This window comes from Drosophila bipectinata, chromosome 3R (genome assembly GCF_030179905.1).
Source record: "Drosophila bipectinata strain 14024-0381.07 chromosome 3R, DbipHiC1v2, whole genome shotgun sequence".
In the NCBI taxonomy this organism is placed as follows: Eukaryota; Metazoa; Arthropoda; class Insecta; order Diptera; family Drosophilidae; genus Drosophila; species Drosophila bipectinata.
This window is the reverse complement of record NC_091739.1, coordinates 21,115,894-21,135,334: the sequence shown is the minus strand read 5'-3', so window position 1 is coordinate 21,135,334 and position 19,441 is coordinate 21,115,894. Positions and strand designations below refer to the sequence as shown.

General features: G+C 44.3%; 5 protein-coding genes across 5 annotated transcripts in view; 1 reads left to right on the top strand and 4 right to left on the bottom strand.

Annotated features, from left to right (window-relative positions):
• Window positions 1-99: 99 nt before the first annotated feature.
• On the top strand, window positions 100-6,526 carry Ppcs (phosphopantothenoylcysteine synthetase). Its single transcript, XM_017235874.3, has 5 exons — window positions 100-803; window positions 1,712-2,155; window positions 5,496-5,681; window positions 5,778-5,915; window positions 6,011-6,526. The coding sequence occupies exons 1-5, from the start codon at window positions 678-680 to the stop codon at window positions 6,056-6,058; spliced, it is 942 nt and encodes a 313-aa protein (XP_017091363.2). The 5' UTR covers window positions 100-677; the 3' UTR covers window positions 6,059-6,526.
• Window positions 6,527-8,731: 2,205 nt separating this feature from the next.
• LOC108121635 (probable cytochrome P450 12a4, mitochondrial) lies at window positions 8,732-10,761 on the bottom strand. The gene is made up of 4 exons (XM_017235884.3): window positions 10,633-10,761; window positions 9,957-10,447; window positions 9,437-9,890; window positions 8,732-9,384 (listed from the first exon to the last, which is right to left on the bottom strand). The coding sequence occupies exons 1-4, from the start codon at window positions 10,702-10,704 to the stop codon at window positions 8,782-8,784; spliced, it is 1,620 nt and encodes a 539-aa protein (XP_017091373.2). The 5' UTR covers window positions 10,705-10,761; the 3' UTR covers window positions 8,732-8,781.
• A 259-nt stretch (window positions 10,762-11,020) lies between these two features.
• LOC108121523 (probable cytochrome P450 12a4, mitochondrial) lies at window positions 11,021-12,847 on the bottom strand. The gene is made up of 4 exons (XM_017235665.3): window positions 12,764-12,847; window positions 12,211-12,701; window positions 11,699-12,146; window positions 11,021-11,643 (listed from the first exon to the last, which is right to left on the bottom strand). The coding sequence occupies exons 1-4, from the start codon at window positions 12,833-12,835 to the stop codon at window positions 11,044-11,046; spliced, it is 1,611 nt and encodes a 536-aa protein (XP_017091154.2). The 5' UTR covers window positions 12,836-12,847; the 3' UTR covers window positions 11,021-11,043.
• Window positions 12,848-13,093: 246 nt separating this feature from the next.
• On the bottom strand, window positions 13,094-15,273 carry Cyp12a5 (Cytochrome P450 12a5). Its single transcript, XM_017235676.3, has 4 exons — window positions 14,925-15,273; window positions 14,374-14,867; window positions 13,867-14,314; window positions 13,094-13,810 (listed from the first exon to the last, which is right to left on the bottom strand). Exons 1-4 carry the CDS (start codon window positions 14,994-14,996, stop codon window positions 13,211-13,213), a joined length of 1,614 nt encoding a protein of 537 aa, XP_017091165.2. The 5' UTR covers window positions 14,997-15,273; the 3' UTR covers window positions 13,094-13,210.
• A 1,160-nt stretch (window positions 15,274-16,433) lies between these two features.
• LOC108121610 (pneumococcal serine-rich repeat protein) overlaps window positions 16,434-19,441 on the bottom strand; it is a 34,033-nt gene continuing 31,025 nt past the window's right edge. The window contains exons 4-8 of the mRNA XM_017235842.3: window positions 18,619-19,287; window positions 18,412-18,557; window positions 18,211-18,348; window positions 17,378-18,153; window positions 16,434-17,317 (exon numbers count right to left, since the gene is read on the bottom strand). Of these exons, the coding sequence (XP_017091331.2) occupies window positions 16,906-17,317; window positions 17,378-18,153; window positions 18,211-18,348; window positions 18,412-18,557; window positions 18,619-19,287 (2,141 nt within the window). The 3' untranslated portion in view covers window positions 16,434-16,905. The remainder of the gene's footprint in view (window positions 17,318-17,377; window positions 18,154-18,210; window positions 18,349-18,411; window positions 18,558-18,618; window positions 19,288-19,441) is intronic.

The following is a 19,441-nucleotide window of genomic DNA, read 5'->3' as shown; positions in this document are numbered from 1 at the left end:
ATTTACCTAGTTAAAAAATTTCAACAAGCAACAAGTTTGTTAGAGCAGTTGGAACCAGTTCCTAAAGTATATTTTTTAAATGCTTCTCAACACTACCTCATCAGCTGACTAGGTGCCTCGCGTTTTTTGGCCTGAACTTTGAACCTGCGACAGCAGCCTCGTTTCGTGAATTAGACTACGAGTTTGAGTGCGCCTGTCCGCGTTCCGAAGGATATATCGCAGCAGTTGAAGTTTCAGACAACCGCGGTACTCGCAGCCGAGCACATCGCATCGCTTTCGTTTGCTCGCCGTTTCCTCTCCGGAAAGAGAGCTCCGTTTCGTTCCGCTCCGCGCGTCGCTCTCCGCCATCTCCCCACTACAATTCCATTGATAAGCAGCACCGCCTGCCCATCCGCCCGCTAGCGCTCCCCAGCACGCCCCCCCTCAAAAGTGCAAATCAATCAATTAAAATAGTACGACAACGTGCTGCAGTGCGTGGTGGTAATTAATCCAATCCAGTTTCTCTTTCGGTGCAAAATTCGCGCTCGCAATCTCCATTGTTTATTAATTTTCAGTGCATAGTTTCCGGCGGTAGTTTTCCGTTATTTCCGTGCTTCCGTTTCGTGGCCAATTAGTAGCGGATAAAGTTTAAGTCAAGTCCAGCAAGACCATTGAGACAAGGATTTCCCGGCCCAAATATGACGCACTGGGAGGACTTCTACAACACGCACCTGCCGCCTGCGGACTTTGAGGATAATCGCTCGTTGCTCAAGGAGTTCTGTGAGCGCCACAACAAGCTCCAAAACCGCATTGTCCTTGTCACGGTGAGTGTACTGGTACTGGGAATGATAAATCAGTATTGTATATCCCATTAAAGGGCTTGTGGAAAGCTGACATTTTGATTAATTTTATTTATTTTTTATAAAGCTTAGGGAATTTAGCAAAAAGACAAAAAAAATGTTAATGTTGAGGAAAAAAGAGGTTTCCTAAAGTCTTGTTTCATATCACTCATACGACCTGTATTCCCAAGTTTTTTTTTAAATTTAATTTATTAACTTATCCGGGTGTGGTTAAAGGATTTTTTAAGTAAAGTTCCCCTTTTTAAATACTCTAAGAATATATATTTTCAGTGTAAAGAATTCTATTTGAAAACCACGACAGCAAAGCTGAGACGAGACTCCGTTAATTAGCATGACCTCTGGGGTTAAGCTGACCCACTGCGAATATTGGTGAAAGCTTAAGTAAGAAACCAGGGGCTCAGGTCATTAGCATATACGCGAATAAATTTAAGGCTGCGCCAATAAAAAGCTCAATCTTACACTTGATGGGGGTTCTTCAAATTACCACATTATTTTAAAGCATTTTATAGCCTTTAAAAGTATAGCGACGATAAAATTGTTAGTGGCTCTTGATTCTCTTTAATGTGAGCATTCTATACATGTGATATTTTCCATTTTAATGGAGAATAATAGCTTAAAATATATAAGTACGTATGTATTTCTTAAGCAGACTGTAAAGACTTCAAGCCATGGCGTATACTTAATATCTTTAAACCCACTAGAAAAAAAACCGAACTAATGAGAAATTGGAATGTTACATTTTTTGGTCATAACATCCTTTTAAGTTAAAAGTTAAAGCTTTAAATTTCGCCAGTAAAGTCATATCACGCATACGACCTGTATTCCTCTTGAATAATTTTGTTGAATTTTTTGTCTCGTTTCTCCTATTTCAGTCCGGCGGCACTACAGTTCCTTTGGAACACAACACCGTCCGGTTTGTGGACAACTTTAGTGCCGGAACTCGCGGCTCTGCGTCGGCGGAATACTTTCTCGATAATGATTACGCCGTGATCTTCATGCATCGCCACAAGTCGCTGGAGCCCTTCACACGCCACTTCACCGGCCAGCAGTTCTTCGACATGCTGGACATTGCCGATAACAGCCAGAGCTCGACGATAGCCATCAAGGCGGACTCGGTGGACGTGTTTGCTCCGGTGTTGGCCAAGTACAAGATTGCCCGCGAGACGCAGATGATCCTGTACGTGAACTTCACCAGCGTGGTCGACTACATGTGGCTGCTGCGCGCCGCCTGCGAGTGCCTGGCGGCTTTCGAGGAGCGAGCGGTGCTCTACCTGGCTGCTGCCGTATCCGATTTCTACATACCCGAGGACATGATGGTAAGATGAGAGCCCGGTTGAGTGGATGGGGCGCCCTAAAGTGGGAAATGCGAGAGGTGGTCGTGTGGGAAATCTCGTAATTGATTGCGCTCGTCAGTGGGTGTGGGTGCACACTCGGGTGTGGGGTTGAGTGAGTGGAAATTGGTTTTTATCGATTTCCAAAGTGGCACAGAGAAAAATAGTTTTCTCACATAATAAAGGAGTGACAGGAAAAAAGCGAAAGAAAAAGGATAAAAGGAGAGAATAAACTTATTTCACCTTAAAGTTTCCAATAACCCTCTTAGCTTTAATGACAGGAAACTGCACTCCCTACAGGATAAACGTTTTTCTCTGTGCATCTCCGGTTCCGTTGCTCTTCATCCGATTCCCGGTCGCAGGCCAAGTCCCCAGACTGCCTCTGACACATTTCCTCTCCACATTATTGACGTTCGACTGGGCTAAGTCAACTATGGCATCTACTGCTTCTCGAGTTCCTGTTCCTGATTCGTTTCCAGCTGCTGTTCCTCCTCCGCTGCGGCTCCTTCTGCCGGCCGCTGGAGCCTTATCACAGCCTGTCAGTGTCACTCACAATGGCCTTGTCCGCCAGCAGCCTTAACATTGTCGTCGTATAATTTGATTTGCATAATTTTGCTTGTTACCATGTTTCTGTTCTACGCTTCACTTGATTCCTGCCACCCCACCACCACCCACACCATCTAAATGCCACCCGCTCCCTGACGTTTTTCTAGTATCTTTTCACCTTTCGCTTGGGTTTGAGTGGGCGGGATGGGCGTGTTTACTTGTCAAATCCCACACTACTAATGTCCTTGTTCGCTACCCTTCCCTGTATCACCCCAACAACCTCCCTCACGTTGTCTGTCAGCTGACTTGTTGGCGCATATTCAGCAGCAGCAGCGGTGGCAGCAGCAAAAGGCTTTCAAGTGCATCAAATGTCCATTGGTGGGGCGTGAATGGCTTTGCCTGCCTGCCACTCTGCCACTCCGTCCTCCCCAAGTCCCCAGGTCCACCTGCCCACTTGAATTTGCATGTCATGTGCATATTCCACAAACACACAGTGACTATCAAAATAATAGTTCAGCGAATTCAAGGTAGCAGTCTCTAACCAGTCTCTGGTTTAGTTAAAAATGTTGATTTAAGCTCTAAAACTATCTCACTAAATTCATTTTAAAGTTGAGTAGAAAGTTTCACATCCTTTAGTGCTCTCTACTTTTTAGCTCAGTAACTGGGTTATTGAAAAGTTGTTGTAATTAAATTTTCAACTAAAATGTTTTCACTTTAAAGGACCTCCTCCATTTTTATTAAAATGGCCTTCAATATATATATTTTTTCTTATTTTTCGTATAAAAGTATTCTTTATATGGTTGGTAAGCACGACAGTTTCTTGCTTGCCTGATTTTGATTCAGATCTGAGCATTGTCGAGCCATTTCCCACGACTTGTTTCCGCTCAACTCGTGCATTTCCTCTCCATGGAAGACATTCTGGCTAAGACCTGTTTTGTCTGCGGACGTGCCTAGGAACTTGTGCTCCTCCGTGTTTTCGTGTTCATGGGTGTTAGCCACAAATCGCCCGCTCACTTGATTAAATTGTTTGATACCCTCACGGCTCGTTTCCCCCACAGCAGCCCCTAGCTGGAGATAGTCGGAGCTCCTGCTCCTTTTCAGCAAAAATCGAGGAAAATGGCGAAAATGGCCTGTTGATGTTTATTCGCGCGTCTAGCAAATATATGCGCATATTTGGCATCGTCTTTAAGAGCTGTTCCCAGCCTTTTCCCGACGGCTACACGATTTGTTTGCAAATCGATTTAGATTTGCATAAAGACCGTTCACGGGCATGGCACAAATAGAAGCAGTCAATGGAATGTATAGAAAACCATATTTATATTTTTCCGTTTGAGTATCTCAAGGATTTCTCGGGGCACGGAAAAGTAGGCAACAAAAGGTCGCAATTCCAGCATTAGCCAGCCCGACGCAGAAATTCTTGGCAAATTGAAAAGTCATTCCCAAAGATCTGGCTGCCATCGCCTTAGCCTCTCCACCAAGGTCATATCCCATACTGAATTTCAACAAGTCATACCACAGCCAGGACACTCCCGTTTCTGAGCCACTTTTGAAAGTTTGTCCCCTGCTCTGGGCACATATATAGTATATGTATATATATGTACTGTATACAGTACACTGAAAGACGATACTAAAAATTCAATTTGTGAATCGCACACGCCCCCAGAAAAACATGGCCTAAAAGCCCTTACAAATTTATGCACAGGCAGCGGCGAAGGCAACTTGCCATACAATTTGAATTAATTTAGGGGGTGGCGGGAAGGCGTTGGAAGGAAAAGCAAATTGTAATAAGTAAAAACAAATAGAAAATTAAAAGAGTAAACTAAGCAGAGGCCTCAAACGAAGCCAGGCAGGACAAAAGACAAAGGACGACGTGCCGAAATCCGCAAATCAAATCAAAAGATTTTACAAGAGCACGCATCAACGCACCAACAAACTTAAACTGAAAAGCGAATTCAATGTCAACAGCTGCTAGCATTTCCCAGCAAACCGGAGCAGGACACTTTTCCTCCCCAGAAGCTTTAAGTTCTAAGGCCCTTTTCTTTCGTCGTCGGGTTCCCTTTCGCTTTTCGTTGTCGACTTAGTGTGCCTTGAGCTAAATTTTTCATTTCTCCTCGCACAATGTCCCCGGCTACTTAGCCGTGTCCGTCCGGTTGTCCGCGTGTCCGTTTATCTGGCTGTGCCCGGACGGACTGTATTGTCCAGTTGGGCCGGATAAATGAGACGACTGGTCAGGAGCTTAGAGCCGCTTACGGCGTTGCTCAGTTAATGAGAATGGACAGAGGCGCTCAACAAGTTGCTGGTTTATTTCCACTGCGTCCCTCACGGCGTATGAGCAATATTCTTTTCGTTGAAAGGCAGCCTCCACTTTTAAAGAGGACGACCAGCCAGGCGTTGCTGTTAGCTCATTACGGCTGAGTTATGCTTTCAATTAGTTGTAATTCATATGCCACGTGGCTGCAAAGGAAAGAAAAAAATAACAGAATCTGAAACAGAAACAGAAAGGCAGCCCTGGCCTTTCATTTTTTCCGTCAGTCTGCTTATTTTGCAAGGACACTTTGCTGCCAGTGGGATGGTGTGTGTGATTGTGTTTGTGTGGGCATTGTATGTGCGTCCTTTCCATTTTAAGAGGATGTAGCTGCGGTGGCTTTTGTGGGCAACGAACCAGCCAAACAGCCCACCAAGCAATCCCATCACACGGCGTATACGCAACGTGGGCTGTCGGCTGTCGACTGTCATTCCATTAAAACACTAACCGCTGTCAACGAATCCGATTTTGCAGCCCACCCACAAAATGCAATCGGGAGACGGGGCGCCAACGATTTCGCTGCAGCTGGTGCCAAAAATGCTGGCCCCCCTCGCCAGTTTGTGGGTGCCGCACGCCTTTGTGGTGTCCTTTAAGCTGGAAACGGACGAGAGCCTATTGATTGTGAAGGCACGTGACAGTCTCAACAAATACAAGCACAAGGTGAGTTGCCAAAAAAAAAATACAAAAAAGGATGAAGAAGTTGTGGCCCGGATGTGGGGAGCTAGAACCGCCTAATTTTAATTTCTTCCGCGTCAGCTGGTCATTGCCAATGTGCTGCAAACACGCAAGCATCGCGTGGTGTTCGTCACGCCCACAGATTCCTACGAGCTGCATTTGACCCGCGAGCAGACGTTGCAGGGTCTCGAGATTGAGGAGCCTATAGTGGCCGATGTGGTAAGTTTAAGTCAAGGTTTTTGAAAAACCCAATACAGTTTAAAGCTTGTTGAATATGGTTTTGATGAAATATGTTTTATATCTGTATCTTTCAGGTGCAAAAGCACGGCGAGTATATCAGCAACGCCCAACAGCGCCAATGACCGTTGTCGATGCGCCGCCGGCATCCGCAACAGCCGCCGCAGCAACATCTGGCGCAGCAACACCACTACCACCATCAGCAACAACAACAGCCACACAGAGTGGATGCCGGCGACGACGAGGAGGATGAGGACGATGGGGATCAGGATCCTTATGGCGTGACCAGCTCACATTATTGTCGCGTGCTCAATCCCGGCACGCCAAGTTTCGGCCGCAAATATTGAGCAGGTTGTAGTCCATACGGCACTGTTTATACACGGAGTTGGAGAATGGTGGAAGGCATTTTGGATTTGCATATTCCTCATTCCTGTTTCGGAAGTTGAGTTCCCGCCGCAATTGGTGTATCTATTTATGGTCACGCCTCGTGATTGATGTGGCCCCGCTTCGTTTAGTCTGTTATTGTTAGTTTCGCATTAGTTAATGTATTTCATTAATACGATTGTCATGAAAAATGATGTCACGTGTATGTATACGCCGTCCTCTGTGGCTCCTTTTCTTGTTATCCTTTGTTTGCCCGCCCGTCTATGTCATCGAGTATACGCAGTGTATGGCGCAGACATCAATAAGTGATTTTGATTTATGTGTGCCAGAGCGCCAAGCTGATGGCTTATGATTTCGCATGTGCATTGCATATATATATAATGTTCTTATATACAAATATTTAATGAAGCATCGATCGCCGTCAGTCGGCAGTCAGCAGTCGGCAGTTAAATCCCTGTGCGAGAGGTGTGTGTTTAAAGTCCCAAAAACCGGCCAGCATGCAATCGCAATTTGCAGGACGGCGAGTCCCCGGGCACGCTGTCAGTGGCAGCAGGCGACGCGACAATTGATTCGCCTGCTTGCATATGGAAAAGAAACGCCTGTCTAATGTCCTTGTCTGTTTAAATTTATGGCGGTACGAGCCTTGGCGCTTGTCTATCCAAAGCAGGTCAAGTGCCACCGAGCAAAGGTCAGCTTAAAGCACCTCAAATTGAGTTTCAAAGCGTTGTAACAAAACCTAATTAACATCCCACACACAGATATACGCTGGCACACAGACCATACTACTGCATACCACATTGTGAGTTATTTTTCAAGGGAGCAGATAGGGCGGTTTTGAAATCCTCAGGGTCCTTTGCCAGGCACCCGCCTTTTGCACACTTTTATTGCATGTTGTGTTGTTGGCACGCCTCCTGGCCCTAAGCTGGCAAGTGGGGGTGGGTGTCGCTTTTTGTATCCTCCTTTCATGGAGTTGTAACCACTTCCGTCCCGCCCGCATTTGCGGTTTTGTTTTGCCCAGCCCAGAACTATGCAACGTTTTTTGTGCTTTGCTGTTTTATTTTTTCAATCGAGGAACAAAAAAATTCAACTTTTTTGTGTTTTATGCTGGCTGTGTTTGGTTTGTGCCTGCATCAAATTAAATTTTATTGCGCTCGCACGCACCGCAAACAGAGGCGTGGGAACACAATCACACATCTGGCTTAGGATTTAAGCCTGGCTCCATTCAACTTCCGTTTCCGCCTCCGCCTTTGTTTCCATTTTCATTTTCATTTTCTTGTTGCTCGGCATTTATTGGCACACATCTGCAATACACACCCTGGCACATATCAGACCCCCTCACGTTATGTGTATTCTTCGGCCGTATCGATTGTACATTAAAGTATAAACATATTCATTCTGTTTGCCGACCAGAGATGCGTACAATAAAATGTGTATAACTAGCCAAGTGTGCGTATGTGGGCCCTAACAAGATGGGAATTCTTTGGATGGACGAAGCCGATGATATTCACCTTAATTGGCCAAAAAACATAAGGAAATATTCAACATGCCAACAATAAATAAATACTCTTTAACTATGTATGATGGGTTTTCAAGGAAAACGTTCTCATATCCATAATTTAGGACTGAATTTGAATTGATTTTATAATCATAAAATACATTGAATAAAGCATACAAACGATACTTAGTGGACTTCTATAATCAGATCATTGAACGGGAAATCAAAACCAAAAGAAATACTTTTCAAGTCATTTAAATACAAACTATGTGTACCCATAACATAAAAAGCGAATAAAAAACCAAGTGAACCAATTTGTTAAAGTTTCAATATCCAATTTGGACCAATCCGTACTTAGAAGAAACCCAAAAACTTAACAAAGAAAAGCAAAGAAGCTATAGAATTGCAAACAAAAAAATATATCTCTATGTATATCGTAAAAAAAAAGAAACAAAGGAATTTCCATTGAATATTTACTCTCTACAAAGCATTTTGCCAGTTAAGCTAGATAACTATTTTATTGTTGAAATTGGTAAAGAAAAAAAAAATATTAAAAGAAAAATGAATATCCGAATTCAATCGAATGCGATGCAGTTCGGTCACTGCACCTGCCCTCTTTCTAACTGAAATCCATGAGCTGTTTAACTGTAAAACTGTTGTAAAATGTTTACCACAAATGTACCATATACCGTATTGATTGTACTAACGTCTAGTAACCGTATACATATACATCTACAAACATAAAGATACATATATATTTGAGTGTGTATTAAACAGGAAATGAAATAGCTTTAAATGTATAAACAAAAACGGACTTGTTTTATTTTCCTCGGATGGGATGGGCATTGCAGTTAATTAAAACTTCATTGGGACTAATTGAATCCTGATTTGCAGTAGCAATGGGGAAAAATAAAATCAATTGCTGTAACACGAACATTTATTTACAAATCACACCCATCGGAAAATAGTTTACTTGGGCAAGTCGGTGAACTTAAATTTAAGCGGTATGTTGGGCAAGTTAATCAGTGCCGGACGGAAGGCGTTCTCGGTGGAATAATTGAACTCTATCTGGAAGTTGCGGATGAGGCGAGCCGTTCCCAACTCCAGTTCCATGTCCACAATACGTCTGCCGACGCACATCCTTGGGCCAAAGCCGAAGGGCAGGAATACAAAGGGATTTTTCGACTTCAGGTCATTGGCTGGGCACTTGGACTCCGAATCCATCGCAGAACTTCGCAGCCAGCGCTCGGGCAGGAACTCGGAAGCCTGGGGGAAGTACTCGTCGCTGGAGAGGGAGCTGATCGGGGAAATAGTTACATACGTTCCGGCTGGAACTTGATAGCCACTGAGAACGGCATCTTTTTCAAGGACACGGGCATTTCCCACAATCAGGGGACTAACACGCTGGGATTCCTTGATGCAGGCTCGCAGGTAGGGCATGTTCTTCATAGAAGCCTCGGTAAACTCGGAGTCCTTTTCGGGCAGAATCTTCATTATTTCCTCGCGTAGCTTTTCCTGCTTTTCCGGATTCTTTGCCAGACACAACATCAGGGCTGTAAACGTACTCGAAGTCTGCAAAAAAGTTTATTAGTTTTAGTCTAAAAGGATATTTTGTAAGACTCACCGTATCCACACCAGCCATGAGCATATCCATAGCCATAACAGTGGCCACCTTCTTGTCCTTCTTCAAAAGTTTTTCGAGAACACTCTGCTCGCTCTCCGGTCGCACGATTCCCTCATTAGCCTCCTGCTCCAATCGAAGGATAGCCTCCCCTACATAGGCCAACGTAATATCCTGGATACCATCCAGGGCATTCAATACTTTCTTCAGAGTGGGAGTGGTAAAGTACCTCCATGGAGTGGGCTTCATCTCCAGATCTGCGGCGTAGACGAAAAAGTCATCCAGATACTCGAAGAGCTTGACAGCTTGGCTGTTATTTTCGCTTCCAGAGTTCTTGAGCAATCCCAGCTGCTTGTCCAACGCCACCACAGAAACAGACTCCAAGGTCCAACGGTTAATGGTGTCTATGAAATCGTCTGGAGCCTCCAAGGTTTCAGGATCTCTGAGTTCTTTGATACTACATGATGAGCGGGAAACAAGGAGGTATAATAAAGATGAACAAAATGTGTATCTTTTATCCTACCGTTGCACGAACTCCCTGTTGACCTGAGACATCTTTTTGTAGTACAGCCTCACATTCTTGGGTTGCATTAGGACGGGGTTAACGATAGATCGAAAGTCCCCCCAGGCTTTGCCGTGTGTGGGAAGGACACCCATGACACCCTGGTAGAAATCCTTCCTGACTTCCTCCCGATGATACAGAAGTGACTCGTTGCCAGGACGATGGGGCCAGACGCCTTCATTCCGGAAGACCGTCTCAAAGTCCTTCGGGTTGTGGGTGGAGAGGAACGACGGATTGCCCATAACGCCTGGCATAAAGTATAGGTTTCCATAGTCCTTACGCATAGCCTCGAACATTTGCAGGAAATCCATGTTCTTGTACTTTCCACCGGGGAGCGACATTTTCGCTATCAAAGCGACCATATTGACGCGAGGTATATCCTTAAAGGGCTTGGCATTCTGCCACTCGGAATCCTCTCTAGGCTCAGCTACAGCTGCATTTGTTTGCCATCGCTGCAGGAAATAATATAATCAGTAGGTTTGCCATTATATTTTTGATAAAGTTAAAAATATGTATATTCTGGATGATATTAAAAAAAAGTTCATGGCCTCAATGATAACACGGTTACGATTAAATGTCGTTAGATATTTGTTAGATTAATTGCGTGTTTTTTTATAAAACATATAGGAATAATCACCGTTTGAGTGGCCAGCGTGAGGGTCGCTGGTTGCGAACGAATCAGAGATATTCCACTGCGCACTTTCAACATTTTCGCGGAATTTCGCGGCAAACTTTGCTCATTCAGCGTCGAAACAAACTGCTCACACTGGGCTCGTTCTATTGCCTTAATATACCCAAAGCAGTGAGAGCTTTAATGCTTAAATTGACGATAACGACGCAAGCTCACAGATAGATAGATAGATACTGTATGTAGCTGTGTGCGGAGAACCATAAACAAGTTTCGGGAGAGCCAATTACTAATAAATGTTTTATTCTTTTTTTTGAAAACAAGAGCGATTTAGTGCTGACTTCTTGATACCCCGTAACCTGAAAACATAAAATAATATTCTAGAACCCAGCTGGACATTTTATTTAAGGAATTATTAAATTAATTAGGCAAATCTGTAAACTTAAACTTCAAAGGTATGTTGGGTAATTTAATCAATGCCGATTTAAAAGCGTTCTCTGTGGAATAATTAAATTCCACCTTAAAGTTTCGTATGATTCTGGCCAGTCCCAGTTCCAGTTCCATATCCACAATGCGTTTTCCTACGCACATTCTAGGACCAAATCCAAAGGGAAGGAAGACAAAAGGATGCGTGGCTTTCAGGCTATTTGCTGGACATTGTGACTCTGAATCCTTGGGGCTCCGTAGCCAGCGTTCAGGAAGAAACTCGGAAGCTTGTGGAAAGTATTCATTTTTCGTGTAAGAGTTCAGGGATAAGATGGTTACCAGAGTTCCAGCTGGAACTTTGTAGCCACTAAGGACAGTGTCCTTGGTGAGGGCACGTCCGTTCCCGAAGACCAGAGGTCGAATTCGCATGGACTCCTTGATGCAGGCTCGCAGATAGGGAGTGTTTTTCATGGAAGCCTCCGTAAATTCAGAGTCCTTTTCAGGCAGAACCTTCATTACCTCCTCCCGCAGCTTTTCTTGCTTTTCAGGATTCTCGGTGAGGCAGAATAATAGAGCTGTAAAGGTGCTGGAAGTCTGAAAGTAAACTATGTTAAAATTACAGTCTTAACGAGTCTCCAAAAACACTCACGGTATCGACGCCAGCCATAAGCATGTCCATTGCCATGATAGTGGCCACCTTCTTATCCATTTTGAGGAGTTTCTCCAGGACACTCTGCTCATTCTCTGGCCGCACGATGCCTTGCTTCGCCTCCTTATCCAAACGGTCAATAGCTTCTTCAATGTAGGCCAGCGTTACCTCCTGGATTCCATCCAGAGCTCTAATGACTCTTTTTAGCTTGGGAGTTGTAATGTAACGCCAAGGAGAGGGCTTCATTTCAAGATCCGCCGCCACCACGAAAAATTCCTCGAGGTATTCAAATAGCCTAAGGGCCTCTACGTTACTTCTTGAATCCTTTAGCAAGCCTAGTTGTTTGTCCAAAGCCACAACCGAAACGGACTCCAAAGTCCAACGGTTGATGGTGTTTATAAAGTCATCTGGAGCCTCCAATGTTTCGGGGTCTCTGAGTTCTTTAATGCTATATTGTTTTCAAAGAATAGGATGTATTTTAAAGACGAATACATTTCCTATCCCTGACTTACCGTTCTACAAACTCCCTATTGACCTGCGACATCTTCTTGTAGTAGAGCCGCACGTTTTTGGGTTGCATTAGGACGGGGTTTACCACAGATCGAAAGTCCCCCCAGGCCTTTCCTTGGCTGGGGATGAGCCCCGAAACACCCTGATAGAAATCCTTTCTTTTTTCTTCTCTGTGGTACCTCAGGGAATCACTGCCAGGACGGTGAGGCCAAATTCCCTCATTGCGGAAAACAATCTCAAAGTCCGTTGGATTGCTGGTCATGACAAATGTCGGAGAACCCATTACGCCTGGCATTAGGAAAATATCGCCATGGTCCTGTCGCAAGCCCTCGAACATGTCCATTAAATCGATATTCTTGTATTTTCCACCAGGTAGAGCAGTTTTCATAATTAAGGATAGCGTATTGACCCGCGGAATTTCTTCAAAGGGCTTGGCCTCCAGCCACTCGGGATCCTCCCTGATCTCCGAGGCTGCTACATTGGTCTGCCAACGCTAAAACGCATTATAGAAAATATAATTTTATTTTTGTTTATATTTTTGCTTCATTTATGTACTTTTTGAGCGCCAAGCGAAAAGATCGCGTTTTTAGAACGATTTAGAGATAAAGTTTGTAGAGCTTTCAACATTTTCGCGGTATTGTTTCTTGTATTGGAACTTGTTTCATTCACTGTTGAAATTAAACTGAACAAGTTCAACGACTACGCAAAATATTATATAGATAAGTTGAGAGAATGAGCCCGTTATCAATTTTATAAGAGCTAAAGATTTTAATTACTCAGAGAGAATGTAATTAATAATGGGCACCTCTTAATTAAATAAGACATAGGTAGGTTAGTAATTAAATAAAACTTCCAATGTAGACTTCAGAAAGATATTGTTTTTAGCATGTTTTAAATATCATTTATATTACAATAATATTAGAGAACTGTATAATAAGTTAAAACACAAATCAAAAGCCTTATCTATCAACAGATAACACCGATAACAGGTCCAAATAATTATTAGTTGTGCAAGTCTGAAAACTTAAACTTGAGAGGTATGTTCGGTAGATTCACCAAAGCCGATCGGAAGGCGTTCTTTGTGGAATAATTAAACTCTACGTTGAAGTTTCGAATCAGTCGAGCGATTCCCAGCTCCAGTTCCATGTCCACAATACGTTTACCCACGCACATTCGTGCTCCGAAGCCGAAGGGCAGGAATACAAACGGATTCTTAGTCCTCAGGTCACTTGCAGGACATTGTCCAGGCTCGTCCTTAGCAGGTCGTAGCCATCGTTCTGGCATGAAAACAGTAGCTTTTGGGAAGTACTTATCGCTAGAATAGGAATTTAAAGGACACATGGAGACATTGGTTCCAGCTGGTACACGATATCCTCCAACCACAGTGTCCCTAACAAGAGTACGAGCATTTCCAACAGTGAGAGGATATATCCGCTGCGATTCCTTAATACAGGCTCGCAGGTAAGGTACATTCTTCATGGAAGCCTCGGTGAACTCGGTGTCCTTGTTGGGTAGCACCTTCATCACCTCCTCTCGCAGCTTTTCTTGTTTTTCTGGATTTTTGGCAAGACACAATAAAAGTGCAGTAAAAGTGCTAGAGGTCTGCAAAATAATTTGTAGGATAAGATAAGACTTTAGGGAATATTTGGAGAGTCTACCGTATCCACGCCCGCTACAAGCATATCCATTGCCATGATTGTGGCCACTTTCTTGTCCACTTTCAGCAGCTTCTCCAGGACACTCTGCTCGCTCTCCGGCTTCACCACTCCTTCCTTGGCCTCTCTCTCCAAACGCTGGATGGCCTCCTCTACATAGGTCAGCGTTATATCCCTGAGACCATCCAAAGCCTTCATCAGTCGTTGCAGTTTAGGGGTCTTGAAGTATCGCCAAAGAGAAGGTTTCATCTCCAGTTCAGTAGTCAGCTGGAAAAACTCGTCAAGGTTTTTAAAAAGCTCAAGGGCTTCATTGTCCTTTTCAGAGTCCTTGAGCAATCCCAGCTGTTTGTCCAGGGCCACCACAGAGACAGACTCCAAAGTCCATCTGTTGATGGTTTCGAGAAAGTTTTCAGGAACCTCCTGGGTCGTAGGATCCCTTATGTCTTTAATTCTAAGTTATAAATTTTACATAAAATATCAAATATTAAACTGGATATAGGATTTACTAACCGCTGTATAAACTGCTGATTGACCTGAGACATTTTCTTGTAATATAGCCTCACAGTTTTGGGCTGCATGAGCACTGGGTTCACGGCAGATCGGAAGTCGGCCCAGGACTTACCCTGCGAGGGAATAATGCCCTCCACTCCCTGAAAGAAATCCTTCCCGTGCACTGTCCGATGATATCTCAATGTCTCGCTGCCCGGCCTAAGAGGCCACACGCCCTCGTTTCTGAATACCACCTCGAAATCCTCGGGATTGTACGTCATCAGAAAGGCAGAGGTTCCCATTAATCCAGGCAAATAGAATATATCTCCGTAATCCTGCCGCATGGCCTCTATCATTTCCATAAATTCCATGTTCTTGTACTTGCCACCCGGGAAGGCAATCTTTGGGAATAGGGAGAGAGCATTGGCACGGGGAAGCTCTTCAAAGGGTTTGGCATTCAACCATTCCGGATCGGTTCTAGCCTCGTTTGTTGCTGCCACATTGGTCTGCCATCTCTGGAATCATCACTCTATTATTCTATTAGGTTTTTGTGAAATTTTATTATTGTTTACTTTTTGTTTAGTGGAAGAGAGAGCCGCTTTTTGCGACTGTAACAAATATAGACCTAACCGCCTCTTAAGCATTTTTCGTGCTTATCAACTCTGTTTGCTCGCTCGCGGCCAAAGTGAAACTGTTCAAACAATTCTACAAGTTTTATATTTCTGGGGGCCAGAGAGCTTTCGCCAAAAAAACTCTCTGAAAATGTATCTCAGAGAACGTAAAAAAAAACTACCCAAAGCATGAGAAAATTAACAAAAAACACATGGCAATATGTGTACTTTTATCAAATAAAAGTTTACGAATAAATATTTTTTTGTGCTTTTTTAATTTTTATAAAAAACAAAATTATTTGTATATATAAAAAAATAGTTATTTCACTATTTCATAAAGAATAATAGTGCCTATAATATTGTATATTAATAAAGACTACAATATGTTTGGGTGTTGAAGTTATTGTCATAGGCCGAAAAATATGACTAGGAAAAGAGAGAATATTTTTATACCCTTGCAGAGGGTATTATAATTTTGTCCAAAAGTGTGCAACGCAGTGAAGGAGACATCTCCGACCCTATAAAGTATATATATTCTTGATCAGGATCACCTCCTGAGTTGATATGAGCATGTCCGTCTGTCCGTCTGTCCGTCTGTCTGTCTGTCCGTCTGTCTGTTTCTACGCAAACTAGTCTCTCAGTTTTAAAGCTATCGTCTTGAAACTTTGCACACACCCTTCTTTCCTTTGCACGCAGTATATAAGTCGGAACGGCCCGGATCGGCCGACTATATCCTATAGCTGCCATATAACTGATTTATCGGAAATGGTATAACTTTGGTATTTTTAGAGTTAGAGAGTTTAAATTTTAGGTGAGAGCTATTTTTGGCAAAATAATACGACATGCCAAATTTCATAAGGATCGGCCGACTATATCCTATAGCTGTCATATAACTGAACGATCGGAAATGACCCAACTTTCGTGTTTTTGAAGATAGAAAGCTGGAATTTAGTACAGACTCCATTTTTGGTCAGTTGATCCAACCTACCAAATTTCATTAGGATCGGCCGACTATATCCTATAGCTGCCATATAACTGAACGATCGGAAATGGTATTTAATAGAAATATCAACTTTCGTATTTTTGAAGATAGAAGCTTGGGACTTTTTTTAGATTTTGTATTGTAATAAATTGGAGTATATATTCCTATTCCCATAAGGATCGGCCAACTATATCCGATGTTTGCGATATATATCCGGTTTTAACTGCAAGGGTATATAAACTTCGGCTCCGCCCGAAGTTAGCTTTCCTTTCTTGTTTGGAATCTAATCAGTTAAAGTTCCAAATCAAGAAAAGAAACTCTATAAGCTTTTCATTCAATAATTTAAACATTTTTCATGAAAATCAGCAATTATTGCATCAGCACACACCTGTTGGACTGGCAAACCTTGGACCTGTTTGCTTGGCTTTATCTACAATTAATATTATGATTCCTCCAAACAGAACCCATTTAATACAAACCGTGGAAAATTGCGTAAGTTTCGATTTCTTTATTTAGACAGTATTTATAATTTATATATAATATGTAGCATACATTGTATTTATTTGTTCAAACACCAAAGAGTTTTGTCTTAGTAACCAGTTATCTGGCATACAATAATTGCAATCTGATTGAGTATATTTGTATGTATATTTCGTACGCGTACAGGAAAGTATAAATATTCGTATAGATTAATGACTTAATGGTAGATTATTAATTTACTAAAGTTGCACAAATCGTTTTGATAAGTTTATTTTTACATGACAATTTCCGCGCGAAACAATTTGGCACGCTGGGCAAAGGCATAAAAAGTGTAATTATTTATGTATTATTTATATATGTATATGGTTCGATATATCTTTCGTTGACTTTATGGATTAAGTGTCTATGACAGTTTCGTATAGTAGTTATAGAGAAAATTCCTTAAGCATTGAGCAGGGGTAACTAGAAGAGCAGCTGGAACTAGTCCTGGCCAGCGGTGCCATTAGCCTGCTGGAAACTGCACACGATTTTGGCCGCATCGTTCATCATCTTGGCCGTGGATCGGACGAGGAACATTAGATGACACTCGTCGTACACGGTCAACTCCACCCGGGTTCGCACCAGGCCATGGAGCACGGTGGCCCGCTCCAGATCCAACCAGCGCTGGAGGGCCAGTTCCCGTTCCTTGAGCGATCCGGTGAGCGCCACATCCGAAGGGCCCCACAGAACAAACTCCAAGACGGCCTTTGCCTTGGACAGGGAATCGGAGCGCTCCTGCTGCAGGATGTCCGCCAGGATGGGGGTGATTTTAGTGGGAGGCAGCATGTCGGTAAGGGCGGAGTGGGCGCACTTGCACAAGGTGCCCATGGGCTCCTCGTCGTCGTTGTTGTTGCTGCAAGAATAATTAAATTTTATTAACATCATAAATATTTTCAGGAAAGCTTAAACTTACCCCTGCAGGACGCAGAGTCGCGCCTGGGCGTCCTTATTGTCCATGTCCTTGGACAGCACCACGTTGGAAAGACTGAGCGGCGTCTCCTCAATCGCCTTGGCCTGCAAATTTTTCATTCCGTTCACCAGTTGCAACATGATGAAGGCCACCTCCCGGGTCATGACATCATCAAATGCGGGCATGGCATTCGCACTCGTCGCACCATCCTCTCCAGAACTCGTTGTGGGGCTTGAGGATTCCTCGTTTAGGGTGCTCAGATTCTGCACCGAGACCACATTCCTCAGATTACCGCCGCCCAGTGCCGAATTTCCGCCCTCCTTCAGACCGCTCAGATTCGGAATAGATCCCCGGAAGTTAAAGTTGCTCTTGTCCAGCACCTGGGATTTTCCCTTAAGAATGGCCCCGATGGATTGAAGAGTCTCCAGCTGCAGACGTGGCAGCACCGAGATGGTGGCCTGCAGCAGGGTGACCTCCGTCGAGGGCATCAGTGGCAGCTGGTAGCTGGGCACTAGGTCGCAGAACTCCGTCACCGGGTTAAGGACATCGCTCACGCCGCCGGTTAGTTGGCTCAGTTCTCCGCCCACTCCCGCCAGCTGGTTGCAGTCGGCCGAAAGGGCAAGGGTCACGGGCGACGAGCTCCACAGCGCTGCATGGAAGGCCTTCTTGCCGACAACAAATGCCTGGGCACCCTCCAGGATGGTGAAGTCCTCGTAGCGCAAATTGATGGCATTGGCCAGAGGACGCAGTGCTGCCGGAACTGCGGGAGTTTGCTGAAGCTGCAAGGACAAGGGGGTTAGGATTAAGGTTGAAGTTGAGGGTGCAATGTCACTCACCTGATCAAGGACCTGGGCCAGGGCCTCGTGGTTGGCCACAACCACGGCGGTGTAGTTGTCCTCGATGGTCTTGTGCACGACACTGCGTCCTTTGCGCATGCGCAAACGATTCGTGGCCTTGCTGCGGTTTTTGTTGGCCTAGAAAATAGATTAACATATTAAATTAAATTAAATATTTATGAATTGTATATTAAAACCCACCTGTGGCATGCCCCAAACACTGTCATTGATGTCCGTGGCCACATCGCCGCCAGCCTCGCTTCCATAGTAGCTGTACGGAGCATAGATGTCGAATTCTCCCACCTCGCTACCCGCATACGAGGCGGAAATCATCCGTGGAATGTTGGCTAAAATATAAATGATTGCAATAATTAAAAATCAATTTATTTCATAGAATAGTCAACGTACCTAAGCTGTTGTTCAGTCCGTAGTTTCGCACCGGCCCGTACTCGCTGCGCGTGTAGCTGGCAATGGAGGCGGTGTCCGAGTAGATATTGTTCCTCCGGGCCACCTGGGTCAATCGCTGACCAGCCACCGCCGCCAGATCGATGTTAGTCCTTGTCGGGGGTGGCGGAGGTGTTGCTGTGGATGCCGTGGGCGTGGCAGTGCTTCCAGAACCCGGCTGCGGTGAGCCCATCTTGACAAACTCGTACATATTCTCGTAGTCGCGTTTATCCTTCAGATAGCTATCGATAGTGCTGTTGATTTTTCGAACCGAATCCTTCAGGCTGCTCCTCTGGGCAGCATCCGAGGCGTCGTTGGTGGAGCGCTGCTCAAAAATTTCCAACTTGCTGGAAATAGACATCTTCGGTTCACTCTTCTTCTGGGGCTGGCGCTCAAAGGTGCTGGTCCGACTGTTGGCCGTGGAGGCCGCCTTGCTGGAGGACTCCTGTCCGGCAGAGGACTTGGCCAGTGTCTTGCCCTGATCCGTCGCACCATTCTCACCGTTTGACGAGCAAATGGAGATAGTGTCGGTGAGGACGCCGCGCTTTCTTACGAGTTCCAGCTGCGCTTCCCGCTCCCGCATACTGGCCGTCCGTTCTGGTTTCCTTGGTGCGATGGAGGAGCGGATTTCTCCTGATGGTAGATGGAGGAATAAATAGGGTTTATTAGTAATTTTGTTGGAGATACATAGACATTTGAAAGCATAGAACAGGTATAAGAAGGTAAGCTCTAGTTAGATCTCTAAGTATAAGTATGCTTCTTATTTTACTGATTTTTAATGAATATC